This window comes from Tenrec ecaudatus, chromosome 11 (assembly GCF_050624435.1).
Source record: "Tenrec ecaudatus isolate mTenEca1 chromosome 11, mTenEca1.hap1, whole genome shotgun sequence".
Taxonomy (NCBI): Eukaryota; Metazoa; Chordata; class Mammalia; order Afrosoricida; family Tenrecidae; genus Tenrec; species Tenrec ecaudatus.
In genome coordinates, this window is record NC_134540.1 from 76,238,325 (window position 1) to 76,264,505 (window position 26,181).

A 26,181-nucleotide genomic window follows, 5' to 3' on the forward strand; every position below is an offset into this window, starting at 1 on the left:
AATGATAAAGAAAGGCTTTGTCTTGCATTTTGAAGGTTAGACTTTCAAGCGTAACCCGAGTCATAAGGAACGTCCCACCACTTGCTCGTTGTATGGTTTTCAATGTTATATTTGCTTGACATTGTGATTCAACAAATCCTTGGCAAGTTCGGAAAATTTGCATTTGTAAAGTAGTTTGGGTGATTCTTTTGATAAGTTGAGGAGTGGTGGCACAGTGGGTTAAGCATTGGGCAGCTTTTTCCTTTTATATATTAGTATGTACTTGACCTATTAAGATATTTTCTTCTGGCTGCTTCAAAGACTTCTCTGTATTTGACTTTGATGTACTTAGTGTAAATTCCATTGTGGACCTATTTTATCAGTGTTGGCCTTTTTTTTTTTGGCCCTGGTCACTTTGAACGTTACTTTATGCATGCCCACATCTCCTCCTCTTCACTACCCAGGTTTCCATGATCTCATCCACCACCATTTGCCTCCTGGCTGCCAAATCCAACAGATACTATTCAGTCCTTACTGTGAGCTTCTGAAAGGAACAGAGCGTGACTCATGAAAACTTTCTCAATCCTTTATTGCCTCTGTGTTCTGGCTTTTTATCTTCCTTTTGGACTTCATTCTGCACTTTGTACTGGTTCAAAGCTTCCCTGGAATGCTGCTATTCCTCAGGGAACATTGTCTGCTCTGTCCTGGCACTAACCAGTTCTGGCTGGCTTAACTCTTTCCTCACAGTCCCTTTGAATCTTGGGTCTGCCTCCATTGAATTTCCAAAAACAACGTTTCTACTACATGAAATGATAATAAATATACAGGTTTTAAAACAACTCTCTCCTACAGGATGTGAAGAGTTAATGTCTCTTGGAGGGATGTGTGTGTGTGTGTGTGTGTGTGTGTTGAAAATTTTACATCTGGAAACTAAGAACTAAGACTCTTAGAAGATGAGAAAAGCCACTGGTAGGGAGTTTTTGTTTGCTTTTTTAATGAGAAAAATATGAAGATGACTGCAAAGAAAGATCTTGGGGCATTTGGAGTTGGCTACAGAGTGGCCGGAGAGGACGGGAAAGAGTGAGGTGAATGTGGAAAGAGAGTGAATCAGACTGAATGATTGAGTCATATGCTTAAAACACGGGGAGAAAACATATTTCCTTTCCTTTCCTTCCTTCTCACGCTTCTGCTTGTCTTCCTGTCCCCCAATCCCCCCATTATTACCAGGCTTTAAATGCTGACGGGTGATTTCATTTCTCACACTTCTTGCATGTTATTGTAATGACGTTTACATAGCTGCATCCTTGGCTTTGTGAGGGCTGGAGAAATGCTCATTCTCCCCGAGCGTTCGAGCCCCCAACGGGCATTCAAACATTGTGTGCAGTATGAGTGAGTGCGCAGGGGAATTTCAAGCCACAGTTCGGGGAAATCACCTTAATCCCACAACTCTTGAAAATAGAACATGGGTTCTTTTTATGTAGTGATGATAGTTCAGAGCTCGAAGAGGCACAGACAAAACTGGGTGACAGCAAGCAACTTTTATTTTCTGGTCAAAACCAGCATTTAATAAGAATCAAGTATCATTCCCCCAGCACACCTATTTCTCTCTTAAGTAGATTGAAAACTCGGAGGGACTCCCTGTCAACCAGGTGGACAGAAGCACCAGCGACAGAGCCCACTTTGTCTCTCTTTGGGGATCTGCTCTCTTCGTATCTAAGAGAATTGGCCGTGATGGCATCTAGTGGCACCTTTCCCGGTCTAACTTCTCTATTCTCTCACAATCATTACGATACAGACAGCACCTAATGTAACACATGAAAGCGATATCTTTAACTCTGCAGAGTCTGGCATTTTAACTTTCCTTGGGCCATCTTTTCGAGAAAACGTTCACTTTCATGTTTTTCCAATCACTCACAGAATTATACATCCTAGGCGAGAACATCAAAAGAGAGTGAGCGAGGGGAGTGACGATGTCAAATGGGCTCTAAAGACATACTGCAGAGCACGAAGGACCGCATGCTTCCCTAGACACGTGACCCACACTGGGGGACGCTCTGTGCTAAACTTCCCACACAAACAGGGGCCTGTGAAGCCCTACTTGCATAAGGTTTGCTCTCTAAAAGCTTCCTGCATGACTTGGCGTTGTGATGATTGGCTCTGCCATCTCCATTTCCTTTTTCTTGGTATACAGAACGCATAAGAGTATCAAGCACGAGCGCCGAGTCACAATGCAGTAGAACATACTTGTTGATGCAATGAAAAGACCAAGAGAGAATGATATTGTATTGGGGCTGGATACTTCTTTGGTTCCTCTCTCGAGAGAGAAGTAAAGGATTTCATGTAACAGGTAGGCATTTTCACTTCTCATGCTTAACTGTGAGTTTTGTGGTCGACACTTAAAGTGACAGATAATCTGATCTATCAGCCCCATGATGGATTGCTATCCTACTGTCAACATAGGAGTACAGCGAGAAATTGTTGTGGCGAGTCTTTCAGCGGACATCACAGATGGATGAACAATTGAGCTACCATATCTGGTGTTCAGTGGCAGTCGATGAAAGGGATTAAACAGTGGCTCAGCTCTCTTTGTGGGAAGTCTCTGTCGCTAATGACAATGCTGTAGAGGGAGTTAAAAAAGAGCTATTTTCTTCCATAAAAAGGTAACCGTGAAGAAGAAAGACACGTAGAGAAAATTAATCTCTTACTAAATCAAATCCTATTATAAAGGTGAGCTAGAATTTCATCTTATAATTAGTTTGTATGTGGCTTTGTTTGCTTGTGACTTTCAGATTGCAACACTGACAAACTTATTTGGACTTATCATGCAAAAGCCGAAGAGGAATTTATATTATTTTGTGATTTGCCGGAGCTACAGGAGACCCATTTGTTCCACAAAAGAAAACTGTCACCCACACAAGGCCCTGATCATATGCCCTGCAATGATAGTAAGGACCTACGTGATGTCCAATGGTACTTACAACCTAAAACTGGATCCCCACTACAGGAAATTATTCAAGACCACTATCATATCAAGAGAGCTCTTCATTTTCCCACCATAAGTGTGAAGGATGCTGGATCATATATTTGTAGACCCAGAATTAGGTACGTTGCAAATTCATTCCTATCTGAAACATCCCCAGATTTTTTACCGTCAGGATGTAACACATGTTCATGGGACCTTACTACCTCTCCTAGGAGACCACAGGATGATGCTTGCTGTATCAAGATGGTCGTAGAAGTCAGACCCAAGCAAAATGCATCCTGCTGGGGACCGGGCCACGAGCAAGGGCTTCTCCTTGGCAGCACAGCTTCAATTTCCTGTCCCAGTCTGAACTGTCAGAGTGGTACACAGAGTCCAGAAGTTACCTGGTACCGAGTAAGAATGAACCTCTGAAATCTATCTGAGCATATTCTTTATGTTACTATCTCTATACTTAATTTATAGCAACATGGCTATAAGAATCTGACATTTAGAGTTCCCCAAAAGGCTTGCCCCCTGCCTGTGGGGTAAGATCATGAAATGGTCTTTTCTCCTTTTTCTACATGATAGTCCAATGATTAGAACTTGTCTTTGATCAGTACATGGATGCCATAACAGTTCATAAAATTTAAGCATAGTACACATGAGCTGTATTAACATATGCTAATGCAGAAAGCTAGATTATTTCATTTTAATCTTTTTAAGTGGACACTCGAGAGGAAAGCTACACAAAACCAGTGAGTTTTAAATATTCTGTGAAATAGGTAGAAGGAGGTGGACGATTTTCCCAATGGAGCACACATTGGAAGATAATCGCAGCAAACCGTTGCGGCTGACACCAAAGACTGGCTGACAGTCCGGTGTCTTGTCCGGCTAAGAGAGGGGTGCAGTGCTAAAGAGAATGGCAAGGAAAAAGCAAGGTTTGCAATGATGTCTGAAGCTTCCATAACAACACTCCACACATGGTCATTATGTTTAATGGTTTTTCCAAGTGCTAAGTAATGCTGCCGTGTCCCCTCTGAGGTAGCCCACTGCTAGCCAATTCTTGGGTGGTAGAGCCTAGAGTTTAAGCTCCTCCTATAATTGCAATAGGGTTTTTTTTTTCAGTCCAGCCCTTAAAATTTCAGGTAGATTTTAAAATATATTATGTGTTAATATAAACCCATCAGTTTGAATTGCTGCTAATTAAAGTTAAAAAAAAAGTGGGCTCTGGTTATCTAGTAGTTGTATAGACCTTAATATATGCAGTTAGCCCCTCTGAGGGTGTAGTCCAGCCCTAGTACTTAAACATCGACCCAATGGGTAGAGATTTTTTGTTTCCTGTTTGTTTGACTTTTCAATGTGAAGCAAGTGTTGTGTTTGTCGTGATGGGTTTCTTGGAAGGATGGGGGGAGGGGGGCACATTGCTATGACCTTGTTTGTGCAAAGGTTTAGTGGGCTCACTGCCAAATGGAAGATTAGAGAATCAAGTACACCCAGGCCTGGTGATCTACTTGTAAAAAAAAAAACCAAGTATAAAAAATTCTTTGAACATAGTTCTACTCTGACATCCATGGGGTTATAATGAGCCTGAATCAACTGGATTGAGAAGACATATTCTCATTTCTTAAGATCCTGTGATTCCCTTAAGACTCTGTGACCATAGGTATTCTGGAGTTATGTTGTCCACTACTGAACTATGTATATGCTGAGGTTTTGTGATATTTGTAATTTAAAGCAGCAATGAACACACCCTGGCCTGAATGATATTCACATTTAAGCAGCACATTAACACCGTGACCTCTAAAATGAAGTCAGTAAGGACAGTGAATGGTTTTGTTCATTATTTTCAGTTCTCTCTAAAGCCAACAATTTCCATTGGTCCAAAACTCTCTGGTCTAGGCCTCTCACTGTGTCTACGTAGGTTCTTGATAAGCCAGTGAGGCAAAGTAGGCCCAAGTGATGTAGTTATGACCTCACATAAATACCGATGCTGTCCAGAAGAACTCTTCTGTTGGTGGCTTAAGACACTCTCATCTGGATGCTGCAATGCAGATATGGTTATTGAGTGGTTGCTGTGCCTGTGTTCCAAGGAATTTTTGCACATTTGCCGCCCACTTCTCCTTTTCATTGGCTTGTGGCCTAGTTGTCCTAGTAACTGGCATCAGTGAGTCTAGTGAAATGGAGAACCGGTAAACATGGTGAGACTGGTGAGCCCCTAATAAAGAATCCAAATAAGGAATAAGAAAAAGCCATTTATATTTAATGTTTAAGAACTGTTCCAAAGCTCATACACTTGCCTGGTCCACCCCGGTTATGTGATGGTCAGCAGAGAGAAAGACGAGGCTTTCTACTCCCACAGAATTATTGTACTCTCTGAAATCCTCAGGGGCAGTTCTACTCTGTCCTACAAGGATTCATTAAGTCAGCCTCGACTCCATGGCAGAAATTTTGGATTGGTTTTCCTATTCTGATGACAATATCCCACTTATTGTCCAACCAACATGGAGAAAAGGGGAACCATTTTTTGTTCTGAACAAACTATTAATGTGACAGCTATCATATTAGTACTGGGGAAAGATGGTGTCAATTCATTCCGAGTTGGCTGGTTGCTGTGAGGTGCTGCTGAGTCTGGGAGACTGGTAGTGACCCTGTGTGCAACAGAACAAACCGCAGCCTCGTATGGCACTGCTGTTCTTGCGTCCAATGCTCAGTTCTGTATCCGACACAGAACAGTTAGTGTGTATTCTTTGAATGAACACCAAGTAATTAAGTGCTAAGCCAAAACAACTTTTAACATCCTTACACACATTGTGTCGTGAACAACAGGCAAGATTCTTTTTAAAAAAATTATTTTATTGGGAGCTTGTACAACTCTTATCACAATCCAGACATCCATCCACTGTGTCAAGCCCATTTGTACATCTGTTGCCATTATCATTCTCAAAACATCTACTTTCTACTTGAGCCCTTGGCATCAGCTCCTCATATTCCCCCTCCTTCTCCACTCCCCTCCCTCATGAACCCTTAATAATTTATAAATTATTATTATTTTGTCATCTTACACTGTCCAAAGGCTCCCTTCACCCACTTTTTTTGTTGTCCATCCCCCAGGGAGGAGGTTTTATGTAGATCCTTGTAATCAGTTCCTCCTTTCCACCCCACCCTCCTTCCATTCTCCCAGTATCGTCACTCTCACCAATGGTCCTGAAGGGATCATCTGTCCTGGATTCCCTGTGTTTCCAGTTCTTATTTGTACCAGTGTACATCCTCTAGTCTAGCCAGATCTGTAAGGTAGAATTGGGATCATGATAGTGGGGTTGGGGGTGGAGGAAGCATTTAGGAACTAGAGGAAAATGGTGTATTTCATTGTTGCTACACAGCACCCAGACTGACTCATCTCCTCCCCACGACCCTTATGTAAGGGGATGTCCAGTTCAGGCAAGATTCTTTCTTCCATTGTTGTTCATGACTCAAGGATACCAATTGCCCTCCATCATGGACTCTTAGCGTTATCTCATCAGGTGTGTCAATAGGATTCTGTCAGAATGCTTCGGCTACAAGAAATTTGACTCCAGCTGAGTAACACAATCCAGAAATGTGTTATCTAGACAATGTAAGCAATTAGGTCAATTTCAGCAAGTCCGATTGTGTCTCCAGTGACATCTGCTGCTACTTTCTCCAAATGTTGACCTCAGGTGCTAACAACAGTGGATGCATCCTGATGCCATCGAGCAGGAAAAACTTGGACATCTCTGCTCAGATCTCTGTGTTTGGTAGAAAGTCACCCTGCCCTTTGTCCTGTTGTTAGAAGCCTTTGAATCAATTCTGACACATAGCAACCTGTGTTCCACAGAATGAAACACTGCCTGGTCCTGTGCCATCCTTGTAAGTTGTACGTTATGTTCCTAAAATTGTTATGATCAAGCCCATTGTTTGTTGCAGGCCATGTGTCAATCTATCTTGCGTATACTTCATCTTTTTTACTGTTCCTACATTTTTTCTCCTTTCTATAAACCTTTCCTAGAGCTGGTCTCTCCTGAAAATATGTCCAAAGTACTTGATATGAAATCTTGCCATCTTCATTTCTTTTTTTTAAAATTTATTTATTTATTTACATTTTATTAGGGGCTCATACAACTCTTATCACAATCCATACATATACATATACATACATCAATTGTATAAAGCACATCCGTACATTCTTTGCCCTAATCATTTTCTTTCTTTTTTTTAAATCTTTTTATTGGGGCTCATAAGGCTCTTATCACAATCTGTGCATACATCAAATGAGCAAAGCACCCTTATACATTCGTTGCACTCGTCACTCTCATAATTCAACTGCCATCTTCATTTCTAAGAAGAATTCTGGCTATCTTCTTCCAGGACAGTCCTTCACATTCTCTTGACAGTCCAAGGTAATTTCAATATTTTTTGACAGCATCCTAATTCAAAGATATAAATTCTTCACTCTTCCTTATTTAATATCCAACCTTCACTCAGCTTTAAAATTGGCCTAAAGGGAGATCAAATGCTAAGACATTACATTTTGACATAGCTACGTGTGTCATAACATCTCCATTGGTATTCTGTCTATTCCTGGAGCTTGCTTCCTCCGGCGCCTTCAGTGCAGCTTTAACGTCTTCCTTCACTTTCATTGGCTCTTGTTCATATGGTTTACATTCTTTTCTTCAGTTCTTTCAGTTTAAGAGAAACTGAACATGTTTTCTCTTTTTGCTTTTCTAACTCAAGGTCTTTGCAGATTTCACTCGAATACTTTGTCTTCTCAAGCTGCCTTTTGAAATGTTCTGTTCAGCCCTTTTTTGTTGTTTTGTTTTTAAATCGTTTTATTAGGGGCTCGTGCAACTCTTATCACAATACATACACCCATCAATTGTGTAAAGCACATTTGTACAATCATTGCCCTCATCATTCTCAAAATATACTTCACTGTTTCTTGCATTTGTTGTAGATACTCTATGATTAACAGATAGTTCCAGAGTCTCTCCTGACATACATTTGATCTTTCATTATTTTTTACTGTCTTTTTAATGACCTTTTTCTTTCTTCATGTATGATGCCCTTGATGTTATCCCATGGCTCATCAGGTCTCTGTTATTAGTGTTCAATGCATCAAATTTGCTCTTGAGGTGTTCTTGAAATTCGGGTGTGACATACTCAAGGTTGTATGTTGGTTCTTGTGGATGTGGTAAGATTTTATTTAGTGTCAGCCTGAACTTACATATGGGCAACAGATGGTCTGATCGACAGTGGGCCATTGACCTGATTTTAGCTGCTGATATTGAGCATCTCGATCATCTCTTCCCACAAACGTGGTCAATTGGATTTCGGTATATTTCATCTGGAGAAGTCCTCCACAACACAGTTGCCTTTTGTGCTGTTATAAAAGGTATTTTTGATGAAGAAGTTGTTAGACGAATAAAGTTCTGTCATGCAATCTTCAGCTTTGTTTCTATCTTCCAGGGCATATTTTCAACTGTTGTCTCTTCCTTTTTTATTCCAGCTTCGGTATTCCTAAGTCTACATAATAATCAATCCTTCTGGATTGTATGTTTGAGCAATTTAAGACTGAAGACATTTGTAAAAGTCCTCAGTTTCTTCACCACTAGCTTTAGTGGCTGCTGCATACATTTGAACGATAGTTGTATTGACTACATTTCCTGATATGAAGATAGTTATTGTCCAATCACACACAGCATCGTACTTCAAGATAGAGCTTGCAATTTCCTGTTTGATGATGAATACTACACCATACCTCTTGAATTTATGATGGCCAGCATAGTAAATTATATGACTGTCTGACTCAAAATGGCTAATACCAGTTTATTTCAGTATACTAATGCCTAGAATATCAGTTTTTATACATCCCATTTCATTTTTGATGCCTTCCAATTTTCCTAAATTCATACTTTGTGCATTCTGAGTTCCACCTATTAATAGATGTTTGCACTGTTTTTTTCATTTTGAGTCACGCCTCCTCAGTAAATTAACGTCCTACTCTCTTTGTGTAAGATAAATGTTACTTCTAGTGCAGCACTTACATTATCAGTTGACCATTGGGACAAGAGCCTGAAATAGTTAAGTGTAACAGGAAAGCTCAACATGCGCAGCAGACACTGGAAAATGAGGACTATGCTTAGTGAGAAGCGAGCAGTCCACAAGAGGGAACATGAAGTTATTGAGTGGTTAGTTGGGAGGAGAGCTAGAAATAGAGGCTCTGGCTTGGATGTGGACTATCAGGACTGTCGATGTATCCATGGTCTACAGTGTGCACTCTGATCTAGGGAACTACTAGCAGGATCAGAAAGGAGGTAAAAAATGACACAGATGTGTTCAAGGAATAAAATAAATCATTAAATACACACACTGGGGAATGTGAAAGAGATGACTATATTTGGGAATGAGGTTTGAACATAACTGCTTTTATGAAAAAAATTCACTGACCAGAGAGAACCTTTCCAGGTGATGCCACTGGGTGCACTAACTCATAGTGAGTTGTTCAATTATCACCTAGCAGGAAAAAATGCATACCATGAAAGCTCTGCTCAGTGGAGTTTTTTCTGTTTTTTTTGGGGGGGGAGGAGTACCCCTTCATATATACTGCATTTCAGTTTTTACTGTGGTCATTAATAAAGGCTTATACATTTAGCTACCAATTGAAGAAAAAAAGGATGCTAATGACAATTACTATATAGGGAAAGCAAAAATTATTTTTACACAGGACTATAATAGATGGGATGTGTAAACATCTGGACAAAATGAATCCATGATGAGGACCTTCTTGTAGCCTTCTTACCAATCTACTTTATTGGGCCACAAAATCAAAGCAGAGATATATAGTGGGAGAAGCTTTTCTCCTACAAGTTAGCAGGCAAAATGGGAAAGGAAATTCCTTAACTGAAACATATAGTATGAATTCAATACAATTTTATTTTTTTGGGGGGGTGGCTGATTCTCACTCCACTTAAACTTCCCAGCTTTGATTTTCTCTATTATAAATTGGAAGAAATAGCATCTGTCCAAACCAAGTTATGGAATATTTTGAACTGTCATATGTGATAATATATGAGAATATTTTATAATCTACATAGATAATAGATTAATGTTGATTTGATATTGCTAATCTCTCTCTCTCTTTTTGCTTATAGTACACTAATATTAGAGATAGGAAGAACATTTTCCAGAGAAATATCATTAGACATGATATATAAGGGTTACAAGGTTTCCATCAAGTTTTCATCAAATTGATTCAATTTACAGATGCATTGTAATTCTATGTGTCAGAAAGCACTGTGTTCTATTATACTTTCAATGACTTTAAAAAATTTAAATAAAATTTAAAAATTGCATATATTACAACAAACCGTACATCAGTTATCTCAAGCACACATGTATAATTAGTGGCATCAACAATTTCTAAACATTATCATTCATCTTGAGCTCTCTGATATCAGCTCCTCTTTTTTCCCACCCTCCCTCACCTTGCCATCCCTGAAAATCCTTACTATAATATGTATTGTTATGTACACACATTTTATATCTCCCAGTCTGTCCCTTCACCTACCATCCTGTTATTCTTCCCCTGAGGGGTGGTATTTTGCCCATATTGCTATCCATTTTCCCTTCCCTCCTTTCCTTCCCATTCCCTTCCCTTATCCTCCAGGAATTTTTGCTCCCATTGCTGTTTCTGAGGGGGGTTGTCTTTCCTATATTCTGTATATTGAAATATCTCCTCTGTGCCACTGTCTGTACACCGGTCTAGTGGGAATTGCAATATTGGACTAGGATCAAAATACTGGGGGAAGAAGGATTAAAGAACTAGAGGAGTGTTGTGTATTTCATCAGTGCTAAACTGCCTCCCTGGATACATTTTCTCCTCTGAGGTAGTTAGTTTATTGTACCAACCTGGCTGATAAATACATGTGGGGTTAATTGAAGTGCAGAGGGATAAATGGCTCGGTAAGCCTTGCCTTTCTAGTTCTCAGGTCTCTTGCTTTCTGATGGTCAGATCAGGGTGCAGCTGCCTTAACCAGTTCCCTGTTTTAGCTGGCAAGGCTTACTTCCTGCAAGACACCCTTGAGGAGAAGCCACATGGACCTACCCTGATGTAGCCCTGGGTGCTGGAGCACCTGTGTGGAGACTCCTGCCAGCACTGAGAGGTTTACATATTCACTGACTCGGCTTTCCTCCTGCTGTCAACATTATTGCATCTGTTTTGTGAGATGGAGGACTTTGTGGATTGGTGTTGGACATATGGGTTAATGTTGGACTTGTGGTCTTGGGCAGCACTGGGTTGAGCTGTTTTCTTGATGTGCACTTACGCTTTATATAAAGCTCTCTCTTATACATGAGTTTCGGTGGGTTTGATTCTCTAAAGTACCCAGACTGACACCCTCCTCCATGCAGCCCCTGTTTGCAGGGACATCCAATGATCCACGAATGGGCTCTGGGTCTCTAGCTTACTCTCTCTCTGTCACCTCAATGAGGTTGTTTATTTTGGAATTCTGATGTCTGTTCCCATTGACACCTCATGATCAAACATACTGGTCTGCTTCTTCCATGTGGGCTTTGTTGCCTCCCTGCTAGATGCTTCCTTGGCTTCAAGCTTCTAAGACCCCAGATGATATATCTTTTAATAGCCTGGCACAATCTGCTTCCTTAAGTACATTTGTTTATGCACCTAGTTTATCTTAAGCAATTGTGTCAGGGTGGTGGGCATCACCCAATGCCATGTTATTATAACAAAGTATTATTGTGTTGAAAGAATACTTAAGTAGAGGCCCAAAGTCCGTCCACTGCCTCAGTGTATAAACACACACACACACACACACACACACACACGCCAATACCCCTATTGTTATACATTAATATATTTCCAAGTATACACCTGTATGTTTATACCTCTATAAATAGTTTTGCTTCCTAATTCTTTCTTCTATTTCCTTTTGCCTTCCCCCTATTCCACTATCACGTTCACCCTTGTTTGCCTCTCAGTAATTCCTCCAGCTAGATTATGGCTGCTCCACCACTATCGGGATTTCTGCTCCCCCTTGATGTCGATTTCAGATCCCTAGTGTTCCTCTGTCTGTGATCTTGTTTGCTTGCATCTCTCTTCCTCTCCCTGGTTTCTCCTCCCTCAAGATCCCCCAAAAGCTTCGGTCCTATTGCTTTTTCCCTGGCTTGCTTCTCATGCCTATCTTATATAGGTAGGCAAAACAGAACCAATGAAGACTAAATACCAACCAACCAACCAACAACAACAAAGAGAGAAAAACAAACAAACAAATAACCTATACATAATTCCTGGTCAGTCCGTTGACCTTCTTGACTATCTTCCTACTGGTTTGGCGGGGCTCCGGGCATTGCCCCTCTGAGTCTGAAGTTTATTTCCGGGAGTCTTCTGGGGCTTTTTGACTTAGGTCCCATTGTGGGTCTGTTATGCTCCATTCTTGTTCTGCCCCACTGCAGGGGGCCGGGGTGTGTGTGTGTCGGGGGGGGGCAGTCCAGGCTCGCTCTCCAATATTGTCCTCTGTAGCACTATGTTCCCTATGGGACATCATGTCTCAAGCTGTTGTCAGCCCTACAATCCTCTTAGGCGTTCCAAGCAAGAAGGTCGTCATCAGGACTGGGTGTGCCAAAGTGGGGTCTAGGCCCTCACTCTCTCTTCTTCTTTCTTAGTTTGCTCTCATGTGGGTGGTATGGGCTGGGCCTTTCCCCAGCAGCGAGAGTGATGGCCTCTGAGGGGGTCAGCGTTGCTCAGATTGGGACTGGCCTGTTGTCCTCTCTGTCCGCGGGCTGCTTCCGGCAGTGAAGTTGCCCTCAAGGTGTGGTGCACCATGATACTACCTGGAGTCTAACTCCTTTTCCTGTGGAGACATAAACAATACCTTCCCGTGGGTGGATTAGTACCCTGCTCCCCTGAATGCCTTCATCTCCCCCCCCCCCCCACCTTCCCTTTTTCCCTTCTTTTGGGCTTGGTCTGTCCCCTGCCTGTGGGCCTGTCCCTCAGGCTGTGAATTATGTAGTTTTTCTTCTGTACCCAGTGCATTGATTGGGCTTTCCTCAGTGGAGTTATGTACTTGATACAATGTGCCTCATGTGTCCATCCCTGTTTTTTAAGGATGCATAGTACTCCATTGTGTTTATGTGCCAGAGTTTTCTAATCCACTTATCTATCGATGGAAATTTAAGTTGTTTCTAGATCTTTGTGATTGTGAATTGCTCTACAATAAACACTGGAGTGCAGGTGACTGGTTGTGGTCTATTTCTTACCTTTTCTGGATATATGTCCAGTAAATTTCCATTTCTTTTAGATATCGCCAGATCACTCTTCACAGTGGCTGTACGTATCTGCATGGCCACTAACAGTGGATGAGCATTCTTACCTTGCCACATCCCCTCCAACATTTGTTGCTTTCTGATATTTTTTTAATCTGGGCTATCCTCAAAGGTGTTGGGTGGCTTCTCATAGTTGTTTTAATTTGCATTTCTCTGATGGAGAGTACTCAGGAACTTTTTCTCATATGTTTACTGGCTATTCTGGTTTCCTCCCTAGTGCAACTTCTGTTCAGGTCTTTTGCCCACTTCCTCAGAGAGTTTTCTGCTTTTATCTTGTTGCAGGTTTATAGGGTACTATGCATTTTAGTAGTAAGCCCTTTGTCTGGTGTGTCGTTGCTGAAGATCTCCCAGTCTCTGTGTTGTTTTATTACTCGCCTCGTGAAGTCTCTGGATGCACAGAGATGTTTTATCCTTAGCATATCCCACTTGTGAATTTCAGCTTCTTCCCCATTTCAGTTAGCCTATGTATTTCTGGCCCCGAGGTTCTAAGGGTTGTCCCGGTTTCTTCATTGATGGGCTTAATAGTTTGGGGTTTTACTTCGAGGTCTGTGATCCACCATGAATTTTGTTTTCAAAGATTTTTAAAGAAATATATTACTAGGCCTTTCTTCTGAGATGCCCCTGGTTGGATTTGAAATTCTGCATTAGCAGTTTGTACTACCTAAACACTCAGTCACTGGGCAAATATTTTATCACTACTTCCTAGTAATATGAACATGATTATTATAGTCTGTGTTTCAAGCTATATGAGTTTCCACATCCATTTGATACAGCTGTTTATATTTTTAAATCTTTGATTATGTGACTTTCATACTTCAGAACATTTCTTTTCATTATACATTTATTTATTCACATAATTTTCAAAGATAGTTTTATTTCTTATCAAGTTATTATATAGTGCAATACAAAATCAAACATGTCCTATATGCATTGGTCCTATCACCTTAACATGCAGAATAAATCTCATTTCATATTCTAATTCCTATCTCACTTGTTTACTATATGCACAAATTGCTTCAAGCATTCTCCAAATGTCACTTATCTCAACAAACCTATTTCTGTGTATTCTTCAAGGCTATGACTAGACTTGAGGAAGCATCACTGCTCCCTATGGACTGTAGTCAGACCTCCCCTGGTCTCTACATGCTCTGTGCATCCCATTTCCTAGGCAGGGTCTGCATTATTCACCTCTTTAGACTGAGAGTTGGGCTCACTGAGAGAAGGAATCTATGTATGTAGAATGTAGAAGACGTGTGTGTGTGTGTGTGTGTGTGTGTGTGAAATCCAGTGACACTCATCTCTGTATAAGAAAGAGTTTTATACCGAGAAGTAATTGTGGATTAAGAAGGCATCCTAGCCCAGTCCAAATCAAGTCCATCAGACCACTGCTAGTGCATGTCCCTCTTCACACTCACATAGCCCCATGTAAGTGATGCAGAATGGTGAGCTGGGAAGCAGGAGGATCCCTGGCTGGTGGTGCAGAGTCATGCGAATGCAAGGTCAGTGGAAACCCGGCAGGGGGCTGACTGGTCTCAGGGTCACGCAGCTCCATGGGACCTTGGAGGCAGGCAGAGTTCCAGCAGACAAGAAGACAAAGAGGCAGAGAAAGAGAGAGAAAGGGAAGCCCCCAGTTTTCCCTGATTATAAGAACTTCACACCCCCCTTGGAAGCATCATCTGGCTGTGACCTAATTGACATGTTGGATCCCTTTCCTATATGTTCACGCTGACATAAAGTCATGTGATTACCACATGCACGTTTTTTTTTTAAAGTAATCACTATTTATTAAAAATAAGTTAGCCTTCTTACTTATAGGGAAAATATGAAAGTAAACTTCTTCCCTTTGGTCTCAAAGAATTCAGAATATTCATTTAAAATAAGAAAGTTTTTAAGATTATCAAAACTGAAATGTCAAAACATTGATATGCATTTTTTTAAAATTAAGACTAAATAGTCACAGATTAGAAAATGTTTTTTTCCTTCAGTGACTCATTTTAGCAAATTTTTAATCTATAAATGTGAAAACATACATCCCTTGAGAAACAAGCACGTCACCATGCCCCTCTTTGTTCTAATGTTGGCATCACTCACAGAAGACTTTACACTAGTTTCCTACAAAGCAGTCAGAGCTTCCTGGGAGGTGGAAAAAAGGTAAGATTAGGAATGGCACCTTTTTCCACTTCCTGTCAATTAAATTGTCCTACTACACCTGACACTCAGTAACTACAATACCGGGCTCCTGCAGACAGGTGTAATTTATAATTTACTTGTTTAATTGTTCTGTAATAATAAGAGGAGTTTCTTTAGCAACCAAAGTAGTCTAAGTATCATGTTTTCTGCAGTATTCTGCAAATCCAGTGTGGTCAGAAAGCCAAAACTGTATCACAGTATGGTCTACAACAAGCCATGTCTACAAACATTCTTTCACTCTGCCTAGTTTTCATATTGAATGGTTGAATCCAATACAGTAGGTCAATGAAGAACTGAGAATAAGACAGTCTTTTCTAATCCACCCCTTTACCCAAAATATGGACACACGTGCACACACGAACACACGTGCGCACACACACACAGAGCTCTTTTCTTATAATTTCAAATTCATCACTTGAGAAGTTGAAGCCTCTAATGTTTCTTCTAGTTCCTGGGCACATTGATTATATGCTTCCAAATGTTTTCTCCAGATTTCAATGTAATGTGGCTCTTCTTGCTCACTGGGGTTTGGGTGTGTATCCTCCGAAGAGTTCCCTGATCTCTGTGTGGGTGGGCTGGGTGACATGTAAGGACCAGGCTCTTCAGCCAGCTCTTGGCATATGCTTTGTAGCATGGTCTTGTACTCCTGACGGGCCACCATTGTCAGCTCAACCATCTTATGGAACTGGTCCTGAGCTCCATCGTAGCTGAATATCCCGACCACACTAACAGGAACGGCTTTGTTTAGACTGCGCCCCAGAGCTTTGCGGTTGAGAGCAAACACAAATGGGATGTTCTGCTCACAGGCATAATCAATAATGGTATGCAAAGTGTCATCCAACCCACCTTTGGATTTTATCTTCTCACAGTTGGGAGAAATAATGACACATTTCAACTTTTTGAGCTTCAGGTGTTTGAGAACTTCTCTCAGCCCCAAGACGAGTCGGCGTTTGGTCTTAGCCTTGACTGGATCTTTCTGATACATACGGTCTTGGAAACGTACCAATTCTTTTAGAAGATCCATAACACAAGCATCAACTTCCTTACTAAGCATCTGGCTGCAGTAATCCCTGAACCTCCGGCTGTGAATCTTCGGGAAGCTGGTTGAGTCGAGACGAAGATGGCAGGTTTCTGAGTCACTCGGGGGCTTGGCTGGGACTGGTTCTTCTTCCCTTCTTTCCTCTGCCAGCGTGGAGGGGAGCGATTCTTCCATTTCCCCTGAAAGGTCATCCTGCTGAAAGGATTGGTCATCACCACTGCTTTCTATATCTTGCATGTCAGTTGCAACATTTTCTTGGAGACGCTGCTGCTTTTTTTCCTGTCGTTCCTTCAAAATAATCTTCTTCAAAGACGTTGGTTTCTTGGCCTTGGGAACCTCTCGCTGCTTCCCTTTCTTCCTCAGCGGGGCACTGGAGTCTAAGGGGCTGTGAGGGGTTTGCACCTGCTGCAAGTGGTGTTTCTTCGTCCCCGAGGTGGCTTCTTTGGAAAGGACTGGCACAGCACCAACTGAGACCACCACAGGTTTGGAAGACTGCTTTGCATTCTGAGAGTGCTGCTTCTTCTCCAAGGCTGCGAGCATTCTGCCCAAATCCAGCTGAACTGGAATTTCACTCTTCTTTCCACTGTTTTTAAAATCCTTCTGCTGTTGCTGTTTGGATTGACATTTTGTTGGCTCTCCCCTGTTTCTTCTTTCAGCAGCAACTGCCAGATTGGGGAACTCGTCAGCATCTTCAATCCTTGGTGGCTCTTGAACTGTTAGAACTTCGTATTTTGATTTAGATTTTTCTTTCTTTTTCTTACTCTTTCTTGAAACTTCATTTTGTTCAGGGTTGTCACTCTGTAAATCTTTGGACATTTTAGGATCTGCTGCTGAAGCATGTGTCTTTAGGCTTTTCGTGGCAGTAGCACTGTTAGTGGCTGGTGACAGTTCTGTAGACAATGTCTGCCGCACAACATAGCCCATTGGTGTCCAAGATAACTCTCTTGTATATGAAGTTGAACTGTTAGCATCATTATCAGCCACTGATTGAGTTGCATTTTTATTTTTGACCACTCTTTCACCCTCTGATAACACTGCGAGCGGTTTTACTTCTCTCAAGAGAGAGATGTTGGTTGTAGCAGAGCGCAAAGGACCCCATTTGGGTTGTTTTGCCATCTCTAATACACCATTGTTCTCTGGACCTTGAAGTTCAGGAAAATCCACCCTGGTAAATTCAAACTCAAGTTTGGAGGTAGAACCATTCTTTTCTATTATTCTGGGTTTCCTGTCAGTTCGTTTATTATGATAGACATCTGATTTAAAGCTATTTTCTGCATGAATGTGTATATGATGGGAGCCTTTAGCTGATTTTATACCAGCTCTTCTACTGTCAAACTTTGGTTCATCATATGTCTTTTTCTTAAGCAGGCCTTTCATTTCTTGAGGGAGAGGACATGCGCGCTCACTTTGGGGCTTAGCAGCTTGTAAATCTTGGTAACACCTGGGTTGATTGTAGTCATACTGGGAGGCAGGCACTGAACAAACATTTTGTGTAGATTCAAGGGTATAAGGAGAATAGGTATATGGATCAATAGTTATATCAGAAGATAAATATTGAGGTGGAAAAGTTGAAGCTCCAAAGGCCATCTCTTCCGTATATATTTTCTGCCTCGCCTTCAGAACCTCGCGGGAGCTCCGACGCCATGGTGGGCGGCTCTGAGGAGGCCCAGCCACGAGAAGCCAGGGGCAGCCACGACGGCTGGCGGGACAAAATACTTCGCGTTACTTTCTCGTGCTCTTCCGCCTTTTCCACATGCACGGTTTTTATACAAGTGCTACATACATGCATGACGGTCTGTGCCCAGGAATCAAGGAGTATGAAGTGACTAACTGAGCTCAGGGAACACTTGGTGACTTACTTCCATAGGAGGCATCTCTCCAGTTGGAGTGGAAGGATGAATGGCATCCAACCAAGTGGGGGGAAATGGTGCGATACATGTGCAAATGCACAGAGGACGAATTCGTTGTTTAGGAATGGTGAGCGAGTACAGGAGCAGTAGAGTAAAGGAGGCTGGTAAAGAACAGTAGGGTCAGACCATGAGGAATTTTACATCCTATTCTAAAGGCAAAATGGAATCAATGAGAATTTCTAAATAAGAGAGGGAGATGTAAAGCTGTACTTTACTTTTCACTTGACTTTGGGCCCATTATGAGTTAAATCATTCCTTTTCAATGTTCAGCAATTCTTCATAATATTTATGTCCCACCTCTATGTACCACAAGTCTGCTTGTGTACAGATTGATAGGCTTGGAAACCCTATGGGGCAGTTTGTTCTGTACTTTAAGGGTAATTCTGAATCAGAATTGATTTAAAGACAATGGTTTTACAGATACCTGTTCAATTATTTACTTTAATTTTATTTTGTTCAGTTAAATTTACTTAAAGTGGCAACTTTATATTATCACCCCCATCCCATCTGCACCCTTGCAGAAATCAATTTCCAAATATATATCACTTACTGTCTACAAACTTACTACTATGAACTAGCCTTCAAAAATGTCGTGGGAAATGCCCACTCTTTTCTAATTCAATTTTTCCATGAACTTTTTGAAGCCCCTCATATTTGTAATGAAAAAACAAACACAGAAATGAAAAAGTACTGATCAGACAATTCTGACCCCAGCAATCTCATGTGTTTCAGAGCAGACATAAACTCAGTGGGGTTTCCCCTGGCTGTAAGATCTTTCAGAAATAGACGATGCTTTTTTGTTTAATGCCCCTTAGTTGATTGCATCCACCAAACTTTTTGTTTGTGGTCAAATGCTTAACTGCTTGCACTCCATAAGCCATTTAGTTATCAGTCTAGAATATTTCCAATGGGAATCTTGAAATATGGTTTTGAACACACAGTCTTCATAGTTTGGGAAATGCTCTTATCACAGATTGATGTTTTACTTCACTGTTGCAAACTTGAGAATTTTCTCTACAGGTACAATCGATATTAATATAAAGTATCTGATTGAAAGCATTTTTTATCCTTCTTTTCTGGATTAGAATGGGAAACTACTCTCAAAACCAGAACAACGAAGAAATCCCATGCCATTAGGTGCAATCTATGATTCTCACAAGGGCACGTATGTGTGTGATTACACTCAGTCTGATAACACAAGTGTGTGGACAGTCAGAGCTGTGGTCCAAGTAAGAACCTATGGTAAGTGTGTTTTCCTGGGCTATGACCTGGGCTATGACCATCTTTCTTCTGGCATAAGGCTGTTTTCGTTCAGAAAAGAAAAGTCATAGAGATATAGTCATCATGAGATTTCATTGTGGCCAAATATCAATTTCCCACGGAGCAGCAGATTTGATTTGTGTTCTAAAATGATCACTCTAGTTTTCTGTGAACTAAGTAGGAGTTATGGTAGCTGGAACTTTGAATCAACAGAGTATTATAATGAAATTAACCTAAGAGAGAAAGAAAAAGAGGGATTAAAAGTGTCTTGCTGATTTGGCTACGATGAGTTGGTAAATGGTGGCACAATTTAATCAGGCGAGATGGACTGAGGAAGAAGAAAGTCTGTAGGAGAAATAAAGTGCTGGCCTGGAAAGGACAGGCAAGCTATCCAAGTCACATTGACAAGTAGACATACGTGGGGGCACCCCACCAACACAAACAAACAAACAAATGGAACAAAGTCTCGCCTGGACAGAGCTTTCATAGTACATCTTTTTCCTGATAGGAGAGCATCGAGCAACTTGCTCTGAGTTAGTACACCATGTGCATCACCTGGGAAGGTCCTCTCTGTTCACAGTGGGTTTTATTCTGTAAAAGCAGGTTTACATGACCCTCATTTTTTTTGTGATGGCCAATTTTAAGAGAACAGCAGGCAGCTGTGAAATTTTGTTTTTTGCTCAGAAAAATGCTGCAAAAATGGTTGTGTTCTTGAACACAGCTTACAAGGACAGCACTATGGAAAAACTCAAGTGTATGAGTGGTTTTCTCTTTCAAGAAAGGTAAAATGATGACTAAGAATAAACCTCAATCTAGAGGCCATCAACTTCCTGAACAGACGAAAATGTCTACTTGTAGTACATGTAGAGGTTGTTCCACCAGGTCAGACTATTAAGCAAGCTTTCTATTTAGAGGTTCTGAAAATGTAGCATAACAGAGTGTAACAAAAAAGGTCTGATTCGTGGAAGATGGGGAATTCCTCATGTAGCCATTTCAGTGCACCAGTTATGGTAAAAAAAATCCCGCATGCCTCTCTTTCCCCACACACCTTATTCACCTGACCTCACTCTGTGCGGCTTCTTTTTGTTTCTGTGAATGATGAGGGACTAGAAAGGACAGCAATTTGACGATATAGAAGAGGTGAAGAAAAAAACGAGGGAGGTGCTGTCAGCCATCCAAACAGATGAGTTTGAAAAATGTTTCCAAGAACGGAATCGCAGAGTTGACCAATGCATTGTGTAATGGAGAGTACTTTTAAAGGTGAAAAGGTTGTTTTGTAAATAAATCTAAATGCATAGCTTTGAGGGGAAAAATCTTTTTTTTTTTTTAATTTGGGGAAGGGGTACACCTTAAGGATCTATAAGTCTGGAGACCTTTGGATTGGGCATGCGATGTGAGATTGGTTCGTTTTTGTACTATATTTAACATCAAGAAACTGAACCACCTACTGAGTAATTCCAGAGCAAAGAGGGCTTACAACAGAACCTCAAAGGATTCCAATACTCACAGTGTGGGGAGAGAAGGCGGATATGCAATGGAGAAAGAAGAGCAAGGTGGAAACAGAGGAATCCGGTTCAAGTGACACAGTTAAAAAATCATCTCTAAAATGACAGCAAGATGTGTCACCTCAGAATGATGAGGCTTGAGAACGGATCATCAATTTGGCATGATGGAGTCATTATTATGACCGAAAGTGGTTTTCAGTAGAAGGGTGTGCAGGGAAGGAGTCAGTAAATATAGTAAAGCTGATTATATGAGTGATTGATAGAAAATGCCAGGGGTCAGGAGTGGTATTAAAGGTGAAGCGTGTGAGTAATTGAGATAATCCAAAGGGAGCATGTAGAGTGAGAAGAACACCCAGGCAAGCCTGAGAAGAGACGTGTTGTTCCAAAGAGGCATAAAAGAAGGAATGGCCACAGTCTCACGGTGAAGAAATGTCACGGTCACATAGAAAAGCTGAAGCTAGAGAAGAGTACACTAACATGGAACCCAAAGAAAAGAGGATTCCAAGATGGCACAGCCAACTGTCTCCAAGTCTGCTCAGAAGTCAAGATGTTTAAAGTTTTCATGTGTTCAGTGGATTTAGTTTTTTGAAGGTCACTATTGACTTTGGGCAAAGTAGTTTCAGTGTAGTATTAACATTAGACTCCATTTGAGGTGAGGTAATGCAGAAAATGAATGTATAGAATTCTTTACAGAATTATCTCTGACAGTGGGGGACTCAAGGCAGATGTGAGGAGGAGGATTCCTTCACTCTGCCTTTTTTTTGAGATGAAGAGTATGTGTAAATGCTTGTGAGAAGAAGCCCATAGAAGTAATGCTACAAGAGAGAGGGGGTGTTAATTGATGGGATCAGTTCCCTGAGGTGAAGAGTGGAACAATGTCTAGGGAAAAGGTAATGTATTTTTCTCTTAACAGAAACCGAGACATTTTCAGAAGGAAGTTTGACCATGAAAGTAACTTTGACAAAAATGAAAGGATAAATGATGAGATAAGGGTTGAATTCTTCTTTATTTTGAAAGAAACTACAAATTTGGTGATAGATTGGGTGGACCAACTCTGGCTGAGATGTTTATTTCCTTCGGTGGATTCTAGAGGGTACCAAAAATAAACTGGAAGGAGACAGCAGGGATGGGGTTCAAGTCTGAAACTGGTAAGCAGGGTTGGTGTGTCATACAGTTTTCCCTGGTGGAAATGAATCGATGGATCCGTCCTTTGCACCCCTCAACCCTAGCATCACAATCAATTGTGGAGGCGCACTTTTGACATGGAAACAGATTGCTTAGCCGCGTGGATTATGTGTAAAATACAACAAAGTAACTAGAAAGTATTCAAGTCAAAGTATGATGAAGTACTTAGCAAACAATCCTCAGATATCCCACTAAAACTTTCTTTATTTTTATTTTTCAGACAAAAACACTAACTTCAAACCAGATATTCTGTATCCTGACATGGACACGCTGGAAGTAGAATTTGGTAAATTGGGATACATTACTGACCTTGAAGAACATTACACTTCTGGGATTAGGTTTAAGAACTACAGCCTCAACTCAGCCTCAACTAAGTTTCTGACCTTGCATTGTTAGTTAATTCTTGTAATAATCAATATTCTGAATCTGAATGTAGACATTATAAAACTGACTTTACATGGTTACATTCAGAAGTAATGAAAAAATATTTGTTAAACAATATAATATTATATGGTAAGTGGCATATTCAATATGATTAATAGATTTTAGTTCTAGGAATGACAGTATATATATTGGTAAGACTGGTTTTATCTGTACATTTACCAACTTGAATTGCCCTAAACTTTATGAATATGATGTTTTGTCAGAGAATAGAATGGCATATTTATAATATCTGCTCAGTTTATATTCCAAAGTAGTGTCTTTGTGTAGAGGGGAGAAATTACTTTTATCTAGAATATTTTTTATTTTAGGGCCTTCAATAGCATATATATCTTCCTGCATATATACATAATATTGCACTACATACACACAAATACTGGTTTCTCAATACCACAGTTGCACTTTTATATGCTAATAAAATATTCATGGTTACAGAAGAAAATCTAAAAATGGATATTAAGATATAAGAACATGAGGTGATACTTGTAGTCTCTCCTGATTCCAGATATAGAAAAGGTATTATGGAAAATATCAAAAGAGACTAAGGAATGGGGAAAATGATATCACTGGATTTGATGGTATTGTTTCTGGGTACAGTCCACTCACAGCGACCCGATGGACAGCAGAACGAAACCCTGCCTGGTCCTGCACCCCCTCCCCATTGCTGTGATGTTTGAGCCCATTGTTGTAGGCACCGCCAATCGATCTCCTCCATCGGCTTCTTCTTTTCTCACTTCCCTTCTACTTTCCCAAGCACAGTGTCCTTCTCCCGGGACTCACCTCTAGTGAGAACATGTCCAACGTACGTGAGACAAACACTTGTCATCCTCACTTCCAAGGAGATGACTTCTTCTAAGACAGTACATCTTTGATGGTTCTGTTAGTAGGGGGAACATTAAGATTCAAAGGTTAGTTTTTGAATAGAGTCCCTAGTCATTTCATGATTGAATACCAACTTTGATACAGTGAATGTATCTGAATACACATCTTACCTAAAAATTGAGTAGAAAGTGGGTGATGTGATAGCATGCATGTCCTCAATGTATCATTCTAAAAGGTTCAGCTGAATATAGAGATACATTTTTAAAATTACAAGCTACATGCAGCAGTCTCATGCTCTTCATGTAATACATAAATATTGGATATCAAAAGTTCTTTATGAACATTCTTTATTAATATGTCTAGAGACCTGCTATATCACAAGGTGATCCTAAACAAATTCTAATAAATTGATAGTCTACAATCCATTTTCTCAGATCACAGTACTATAAAAATAGAAATCAACAATAGCAAGAACAGGAACACAATGACAAACCCATGGCGATGGAACAATGCACTACTTCAAAATGACTGGATAGTAGTTCAAATAAGGGATGAATTCAAGAAATTCCTTGAAGCAAAGAAGAACTATAATACAACATATCAAAGCATTTGGGACACAATAAAATCAATTATCAGATAGTAATTTATACCAATTAAAACACATATGAAAAAAGAGTGGAAAGCCCTAATCAATACCTTAATACAACACTACTAACAACTAGAACAAAAGCAATAACATAAACTTTTGAACAGAAGGAAATAAATCATAAATATTTGAGCAGAAAGAAAAAATTGGAAAACATAAAAAATACATACATAAACATCAATGAGACAAGAAATTGGTTCTTTGAAAGTATCAATTTTGTTAAACTTAACAAAGAAAAAAAGAATATACAAATGTAGAATTAGGGATGAGAAGAGTGATACAACAGATTCAAATGAAATATAATCATAATAACTATGCTATATTATATTTTATCTAATAATGACGCACTACTATAATGGTTGTACTCCAAGTTTGATAATGTAGAGGAAATGAAAAATGCATAGAAATACCATTTATGGTATTTCATCATTTATGCATTTTAAGAGAGATGAAAGTAGAAAACTTCAGCACACCCAGGAGAACGGATACAGAGAAGGTCATCAACAAACTCCTACCCAAGAAAAGCCTGGGCCCAGACGGATTCACAGGGTACTTGTACCAACCTTTCAGTGAAGAAATGCCGTCAATCTCTCACAAACTATCCCCGAATATAGAAGATGACAAAATTCTAAACTCATTCTATGAACCAAATATAATCCTGATACTAAACCCAAGCAAAACCTAAAAAGACAAAAAACTGCTGATCAAAAGGTAAAAAAATTACATACCCAAAGACAGAAAATCTATAGAACAAAAGACAAGGACATACAGACCAATATTCCTAATGAAGATAAACACGAGCATTTTCCAACAAAACTCTGGCCAACGATATCTCGCAACACACACACACACACACAAACACAATTTCACTATGACTAAGTGGCATTAATACCAGAGATGCAAGGATGGTTCAACATTAAAAAAGAAATAAATGTAATTCATTACTTAAGCAAGATGAAGAATAATAACCACCTGATTACATCAATAGATGCAGTGTGATATCCATATGGAAGAAGTACACCAACCTGTGTGATCCAAAGATTGCAAAGAATAAAATCCAAACCTAGAGGAGGGAGTGGTACCAGAGTCAAAATTCAAAACACTCAGCTCATGAACATTATGGATGATGGTAGAAGTCCCAAATCCATTTGTAGGTCCCTATGTAGATTGAGTCTCTGGTGAATTCCCATAGTCTAGGAATGTGCATAGCCTTTTACCAGACAAAGAGCATTGTAAAGTGGATTTTCACAGCTTGAACCAGACTGGAATGTAATGCCTTGTATTTAGATCTCCCTTTCAACTCATTTTGAATTTATTCTGCTTTTGCCCCATTTTGAATTTATTCTGCATTTAATAATTTTTGCTCTCTTTTTGATTGAGGATTTTCCATTGTATTTGGTCATTGTTGCTGGGTTATGAAGACAGCAACAGGGTTAATAATTCCCTGGGGCCATGGAAAAGGAAGTGATGGGGCCAATGGGCTGTCAATAGCAATGGGTACAAAAAGGAAAAAAATATCCCAAAGTTGATTGTGGTGATGAATACACAAACCTTAATATGATTGCATTATTAAATTGTTATGATCCATTAATTAGATCTCTATAAAACTTTATGAGGAACTTACAGTTATTTATATGTTTGAGATGTAGCTGTTGCCCATTAATTTGGGCACACTTGTTTCACCTGCATGCAGAGCATGTATTCTTATGTGCATCCTTTCTGCCTTCTCTGGCCTCTTTATTTTCAGGGAAGCCTTTAACTCTTCCCTGCAAAGCACGATTTGGCTTTGAAAAGGATGGTAAGCCTGTGATAAGATGGTCCATCGACGATGCTGAGCAGAAATGGTAAGTCCTCACACTTGACAAGAACGGGCCAGAAGAAGATGA

The 26,181-nt window shown here is 40.2% G+C and overlaps 1 protein-coding gene and 1 pseudogene across 1 annotated transcript in view; one reads left to right on the top strand and one right to left on the bottom strand.

The window, feature by feature from the left end:
• Window positions 1-2,253: 2,253 nt before the first annotated feature.
• IL18RAP (interleukin 18 receptor accessory protein) overlaps window positions 2,254-26,181 on the top strand; it is a 34,648-nt gene continuing 10,720 nt past the window's right edge. The window contains 6 exon segments of the mRNA XM_075562570.1: window positions 2,254-2,326; window positions 2,769-3,081; window positions 3,175-3,355; window positions 19,522-19,678; window positions 22,607-22,672; window positions 26,043-26,181. Of these exon segments, the coding sequence (XP_075418685.1) occupies window positions 2,254-2,326; window positions 2,769-3,081; window positions 3,175-3,355; window positions 19,522-19,678; window positions 22,607-22,672; window positions 26,043-26,181 (929 nt within the window).
• LOC142461406 (selenocysteine insertion sequence-binding protein 2 pseudogene) lies at window positions 15,555-18,259 on the bottom strand (annotated as a pseudogene).